Source organism: Buceros rhinoceros, unplaced genomic scaffold, assembly GCF_000710305.1.
Source record: "Buceros rhinoceros silvestris isolate BGI_N320 unplaced genomic scaffold, ASM71030v1 scaffold2884, whole genome shotgun sequence".
Lineage (NCBI taxonomy): Eukaryota > Metazoa > Chordata > Aves > Bucerotiformes > Bucerotidae > Buceros > Buceros rhinoceros.
This window is the reverse complement of record NW_010408611.1, coordinates 8,667-16,336: the sequence shown is the minus strand read 5'-3', so window position 1 is coordinate 16,336 and position 7,670 is coordinate 8,667. Positions and strand designations below refer to the sequence as shown.

General features: G+C 37.8%; 1 protein-coding gene across 1 annotated transcript in view; it reads right to left on the bottom strand.

Annotated features, from left to right (window-relative positions):
* Positions 1–6,273: 6,273 nt before the first annotated feature.
* LOC104492362 (peptidyl-glycine alpha-amidating monooxygenase-like) overlaps positions 6,274–7,670 on the bottom strand; it is a gene marked incomplete at its 3' end in the record, with an annotated part of 3,019 nt that continues 1,622 nt past the window's right edge. The window contains exons 3-5 of the mRNA XM_010134915.1: positions 6,861–6,941; positions 6,667–6,743; positions 6,274–6,377 (exon numbers count right to left, since the gene is read on the bottom strand). Of these exons, the coding sequence (XP_010133217.1) occupies positions 6,274–6,377; positions 6,667–6,743; positions 6,861–6,941 (262 nt within the window). The remainder of the gene's footprint in view (positions 6,378–6,666; positions 6,744–6,860; positions 6,942–7,670) is intronic.

Below are 7,670 nucleotides of genomic sequence, written 5' to 3'. Positions count from 1 at the left end.
TATATATTATGTTTATTATAATAGCAACAAATATCAGAAGTTTCTTTCAGTTTACACTAGAGAATAACAGTTTGCACAAACTTCCCAGGTATCTCAGAAATTCCTACAGTTTGATTTTGATTCTACAGAAAATTGTATCAACTATGTAAACTACTCTTCCTCTTTCTTTCCCCAGTATACTCCTCATAGTCCCCATCCCCCACAGTGTCATCAACTATGCACAAATTTTGATGAAATATGACAGAACATTACGTCCCCATTCATGTACTTCCCTGTCAATCTGGGGCAAACTTAATTTAAAATCCTTGCAAATAACATCTATGTTTCATTTCAGCAGCTATTTTTTATGACAGTTCCTGCCCCGCCCCATGTTCAAGTGCATCCTGTTATTGGCTAGTCACACTGGTTCTAATGCAGCAAAACTTATTTTCACTACATATTAAGACACCAAAAATATCTCTGAAAGAGAAGACATAGCACTGCCATCTCAAGAACAGCTTGAACACAAGCTTCTGTAAGGAAAACATGCGTGCAAAGGAATGATTAAACAGTAGCAAAATTCAGTTCTTTGCTAAATGTTGCACAAGTATTTGAAACTGAAGAGGCTCTTCTGTACTGCTACATAATACTGTCTTCAACAGAAAAAAACAGGGGGTACAAGAAATATTTCTTTTCTGAAAAATACTACTTTGTGAAGCAGACAATGCAGGGCCTCTCTGCAGCTGTGATCTGTTTCTCTTTTTTACTCTGCCATATAGGTTGTTATCTTTTATTTACAGCTACAATCCTGACAATGGAATAAGCTAGGACTCACAATGAAAGGTTTACAAAATTAAGGGGTTTACATTAAGATTTTTTAATTAGCTTTCTCAACTAACCCACACTTATAAAAAGATATGGGGGTGGTCCTTTAGCTGTTCGTAAAAGACATCAGCACTGACTTTTCCAGCATCATCCTGCAGCATTCATTTATTCACCATAGCAACAATTATGACACCAGCTAGAGGGAAGACAGGGAGAACATGGGAGAAGAGTCTGGTTCAGAAGAGGAACTGGTACTTTTCCATACACTGAAACCACAAAAATCAGACTCTGACTTGTCAAGTTCTGCTTAAGCTTTTAGAACGCATTAACTTCACTGTTGGACTCTCAATACCTGTCACTATAATTGTCCCCTCTTAAAAACTCCAGTAGAAAGAGGATACAGAACCCACACGAACTCTAGTTCACCTGACGTGTTACTGTGTCTACACATTTCAAAGTTGACAGTCTTAAATATTAACAGTTAAGAAAAAAAAGAAGAAAAATAGTCTGTCAACAATATTTTTAGTAAATTCACAGAAAACCCAGAATCCTTCTACTAGATATCTGAACTCCTGAGAAACTCCTGTTTTGTGAATGAGTTTAACGAGTAGAAGTGCTGATGCGCAACTTAAAAAGAAATAAATTTTTTAAAAACGCTGTTAAGCACCTTCATACTCCTGTCACAGATATCTAGAACCATATCCAGATCTTGATATATTAACAATATAGAGTGACGCATAATGAAACAAGAGAATTTAGCATCAAAAAACAACATAATGCAGTTAAAGAATCTTACAGGCCCGTAAACCTTCTCTTGAAAGGTACAATACCTTTTAAACATATTTTGAAACAGAAAGATACAGGTTGCATAATTTTAATTCTGTAAAGAGTTTTAAACAATATCTTACATTGCAATTGGAAAAAACAAGCAGCTATTGTGGCCAATGGCACTTTCCTTTACAAAGATACAACCTTCACACTGAGTGGCTTCAGTTCTTCGATATCCCTTAGAGCTGTAAACAATATACTTGACACTGTATCAACTCTAATGTTTACTCTGATATGTATTATATCTGTTAAAAACCCCAGTGGCGGCTTGAATGGAGTACTTACTGGTCTGTGGAAAAAAATTAGAAGAAATATTGCTTAATAAATTAGGCATCGTTGATGTCCTTGTCCTTTGACAAACTCTTTAATTTGCAAAAATCTGCATTTGAGGAGAAATCCCTCTAACTAAAATGGACAATTCATGAAACTGTTGCAGAGATGACTCCTGCCTCACCAAAGACATTAGGTCTGTGTTTATGTAAGTACTCTGAATGTGTATGTAGACAACTGCTTAAGTAAAATCAGATTTTACTTCTGAAACTTACTTTGCCAAACTCTACACATCTAAGAGGCATGCCTCAATATCTAATTTAATTTCTCAGACTAGGAGAGGAAGCAGGATGAAAAAGGTTAGTATGAAACATGGGGTCATGAGATAATGTAAGATAATAGAAATATTAACAGATAATAGATAATAGAAAGCAGTTGGTGTAAAGAAAACCATGAAAAAAAACCCAACCAAAAACCCTGAAGAAAACCATGGAAAAGACCAAGACCAAATGTGTAAAAAAATACACAGCACAGTAAGGAAGGTATAAAACAAAACAAAACAAAAAAAAGGTTTGTGTTAGAAGGGGCTTTAAAGATCATCTAGTTCCAACTCACCTGCCATGGGCAGGGACACCTTCCACTAGATCAGGTTGCTCAAGGACCCATCCGGCCTGACCCTGAACACTTCCAAGGAGGGGGCATCAACAACTTCTCTGGGCAACCTGTTCCAGTATCTTACCACCCTGACAGTAAAGAAGTTCTTCCTTATATCTGATCTAAATCTACCATCTTTCAGTTTAAAACTGTTACCCCTTGTCCTATCACTACACTCCCTGATAAGAGTCTCTCCCTGTCTTTCCTGTAGGCCCCCTTCAAGTACTTCAAGGCTCCTGTAAGGTTTCCACAGAGCCTTCTCTTCTACAGACTGAACAACTCCAACTCTCTCAGCCTTTCTTCATAGCAGAGGTGCTCCAGCCCTTGACCATCTTCATGGCCCTCCTCTGGATTGGGTTGAGCAGATCCATGTCTGTCTTACACTGGGGGACCTAGAAGTGAACCCAGTACTTCGGTGGGGTCTCACAAGAGTGGAGTAGAGGGGCAGAATCACTTGCCTTGATGTGCTGGCCATGCTTCTTTTGATGTAGCCCAGGATGCAAATGGCTTTCTGGGTTGTGAGCCCACGTTGCTGGCTCATATTCAGTTTTTCAGTCACCAACATCCCCAAGTTCTTCTCTGCAGGGTTGTTCTCACTCCACTCATTGCCCAGCCTCTATCTGTGCTTGGGATTGCCCAAACCCATGTGCAGGACCTTGCACTTGCCTTGTTGATCTTAATGAGGTTTGTATTGTGTCCACCACTCAAAATCCCTCCAAATGGCATTCCTTCCCACCAGCATGTCAGCATGTCAACAACCACATAGTTTGACATCCATGTTGCTGACAAAGATGTTAAACAGTACCAGTCTAATACCAACCCCTGAGAAACGCCACTCTTCAGTCATGTCCACTCAGACACTAAGCCATTGACCACAACTCTCTTGAGTGTGACCATTCAGCCATTTCCTTATCTGGCAAGTGGTCCATCTGTCAAATCCTTGTCTCTCCAATTTAGAGACAAGGATATCATGCAGAACAGTGTCGAATGCTTTGCACAAGTCCAGGTAGAATACATCAGTGACTCTTCCCTTACCCACCAACGTTATAACCCTGTTGTAAGAAAGCCACCAGATTTGTCAGGCATGATTTGCCCTTAGTGAAGCCATGATGGCTGTCACAAATCATCTCCTTATTTTCCATGTACCCTGGATCCACTCCGTGATCTGGCCAGACACAGAGGTGAGACTGGCCTGTAGTTCCCCGGGTCTTACTTTTTTTTCACATATTAAAAATGGTCTCTGTGTTTCCCCCTTTCCGTCAGCAGGAGCTTTACCAGCCTGCCACAACTTCTCAAACATGATGGATAGTGGCTTGGCAACTTCATCTGCCCATTCCCTCAGGACCCACAGATGTATCTCTTTGGGTTCCATAGGATTATGCACATTCAGGTTCCTCGGATGGTCTCAAACATGACCTTCTCCTGCAGCAGGTTGTTCTTCGTTCTACCAGTCCTTGTCTTTGTCATCTGCAACTTGGGTGGTGTGGCTGGAGCACTTGCTGGTAAAGGCTGAAGCAAAAAAATCATTGAGTACCTCAGCTTTCTCCACATCCCTGGTAACCAGGTCTCCCATTTCTTTCTGGAGAGGGCCCACATTTCCTCTAGTCTTCCTTTTATCACCAAGGTACCTACAGAAGGTTGTGTTGTTGCCCTTGATGTCCCTGGCCAAATTTAATTCTGTCAGAGCTTTGGCTTTCCTAACCTGATCCCTGACTGCTTGGACAATTTCTCTGTGTTTCTCCCAGGTTACTTGTTCTTGCTTCTATCCTCTATAGGCTTCCTTTCTATTCCATCTACCCTTCTTCACCAAGTTAGATACTAATTAATAGACTTGGCCAGAAATGACGCTTCATTCACATGAAAGGGACTAGTTGACTATCACAGGAATCATTACACAGTTAAGGAAGTGTAACATTGAGAATATGTCATGTTTTAAGTACAGTTCATACATACTATGAATGATTAGGCTTTAACTGATCAGCTTTGGAGAGGTGAATGCACAAAGGGAACTCTGAGTTTGTTTTAGTCTTGCTTTCTACGTTTATTAAAGATAAATCACATAAGGAATTTAAGATTTTTTTTCCATCTAGTTTAAGAAAAAACAAAACCACAGGCATAAAATTAAATACCAAGATTGGGAAAGTAAACATAGAGGCTTGATGTGGTCCTTTTCAGGTATGTATTATTTTACAGCTTTCCCTTCATATTTTTCACTGTTCCTATTTGGAACTCACAGGTTCTTTTAATACTTCTTTTGGACTGATGAGTCATTTTCAATGGGAGCAAGACAACTGCACATCAGGGCACCATTTTCTAAGATTTAAATAACTTACACTTGATTTATTTTAGCTATATGTCTTTTCATATACCAAGCACTGTTGTGAATACATTCCTTTTCATCCAATCACTTCATGTCATGGTGATAGAAATTTTCCAACCACATGAACTTCAATAGTATGCATCAGCTTCAGTGTAATAATTTAAATATTTGCCTAATGCTTATGTGTTGTTTCTCAAAATTCACAAGTAAAAAATATGTAATAAAAATGTACAGATCTGCTTCTGTCTTTAATTTCTGCTTGCATTACTTCCCACTGAAAGCATATTAGTACATTGAAAGAATAGACCGTAATTGTCCTAATACTGTTGGACTAGTTTAGAGAATCTTACAGAATCATGACAGAAAGCTTTAGAGCTTGTGAATAAAAGGTCTAGAGTTAAATTAAGGTTTTGGATATATTTTTGTTAGGGTTATGACCTTTGCAAAAACATACAATTCATTTTGCTCCATTGAGCTGCTACTCATCCATACTTTAATTATGCACTGAAAGGTGATAAATTTGTGCTGAATTCTTAACCTCCTACTTAGATGCAATCTTAGGGTGCTCAGTGCACTAAAAAGACTTGTCCCTTGGGGTGCTGCAGCACATACTTCCAGAATGGAGAGATTTCTGCAGCGTATCTTCATATCTCTACATATGCAGTAAATTACAAAGAACCTGGACCAGTTCTACCAGTTAAGAAAGTTATTAATATTCATTAAGTTAGTAATGTTATTAATATTGTGCCTAGTTTTACAGTTGTGATTGTGAACTTGATCTTACAGTGCTCTGTCTGTCATCTTCCGCTGACTAGCATCACCGACAAACCCAGTTCAAATTTCCCTCTTTATCACTATTATTTACGGTTTTGTTGTTTTTCATAAAAGCTTGTATATTTTTGTATAGAAAAAAGGTAACTGCTATATCAGCCCATATTTTTAAGGTTAGATTTTAGAATGGGCAAAATGTATCAGAATTTTATAAGCTTCCATAAATTTTTTTCTGAAATAATGATAAGAAACTGTGAAGCTTTATTATTTTGTTTTAAATAGTCAATATCTTCAACCTATTAAAAAATACATTTTTTTAGAATTGGTATTCTGAATCCTTCTCTGAGTGCGTAACTCTCCAGCATCTGAGTAAGGCAGGATAGTTTCATCTGAGAAATGTTCTGAACACTTCTGCAAAATTAATATTCACATAAGCGAAGGCAATCGACATTGCACAGAGTTAAACCACTAGCAGACTAAACAGCAGAACCAGACCATTCTGGCAGATTCAACAGTTTGTTTGAATTATCTTAGAAGAAGTCATAAAATAAATACATAACCACACACACATAATCAATACTTCAGAAAAAATTGGTTAGGAAACGGAGCAAATATAGAAAATTTACCCTATATGTGTCTCTGTAGTTCTGCCTTCACCACTGAACACACATCTAGCTGCTAGGATATCATCATAGCTAACATCTACAGGATGTTCTACTGGATAGAATGCCTGTAAGAGAGGATGATTCAACATAATTAGTGAAGCTAATCAGTCTCATTTATGTCAATACACCCACACATGAGAAAGACAGTGCCACACATCTGAAAAGTAATTTCAGAATGATTTTCGCATTGTAATCATGGTAATACTTGGGTGTATTCACTTCCAGGGGCACAACAACATGTACCAGTGGAAAAACCACAATACAAAACTGTGGGTACATGACTGCCAATTCAGCTTCTAAGTTTCAAATAAAGATAATTAAAATTTGCAGTTTCAATGAAAAAATCCAACCAACCTGTGGTAGTTGTGGACTCTGTCTACCAACCAATGTCCATTGACCATTTCTCACTCTGTATCCACTCACTACTTTACCTATAACAGACCAATAAGTATGTGAACATGAGAGATACTCCTAAAAAAATATGTTATAGTGTCAGCACTTTTTTCTGTTAAGTATTTGAAATTCCAATGTTGCAATAAAAATCTTACCTAGTTTGTGTGTATGAACTCTGTAGGCAAAAAGATGCATTGGAAACCTTTTGTAATGGCAGGCAATATCTGCATCAACCACTGTAATATGATGGCAATAAAAAAGAGAAATACATTATTTATCAGAGAAAAGTTACACTATTATACTTCATTGAGTGTGGTTTACCAAAGTTATACCTACACTGGACAATAGACTATTCCAAAAGATACCAGATAATATCTTACACTTCTGCAGTGTCTCTCTCAATACATTTGTAAAAAAAACCTAGCCAAATATAGTACAGGTCACTTAAAAATTACTGTGATGATGTACAAAATGGGGCTGAAACCCAGTAGTATTTTTTCCAGCATACACTACTGCTATTTAATGAAGTAAAATAATAATTTGCTTACAGACTACGTTGAGGGACATGTAAAATAAACATTGCTATGGTAAATAGTCTACTCAGCAGAAAATTAAAATAAACTGATGTAATTCTAAACTGAGGCAATTTATAACGAAGGCTTGATTTTAAGATCATACAGTTCTAGGTCCAGTCTTGAAGATTCAGGATTCAATGCAGACTTTGGCAGAGAACTGCTGTACACATCACGTCTGCAGGCTGGTGCTTGTGTTAGGAACAGTAACACTAGCTAAAGAAGAGCCTACAGAAATTCTTCCACTGATGCCACTCTGAGAGGTACTTGGGAACTGGCTGCATTTTTCCTCTCATAACAAACTTAATGCTTTACTTAACTACAAATTTGGGTGAACATGAGAAGGCACTTATCACCTGGAACAGGAAAGAACTGTTTTTTACTCCTCTTTCC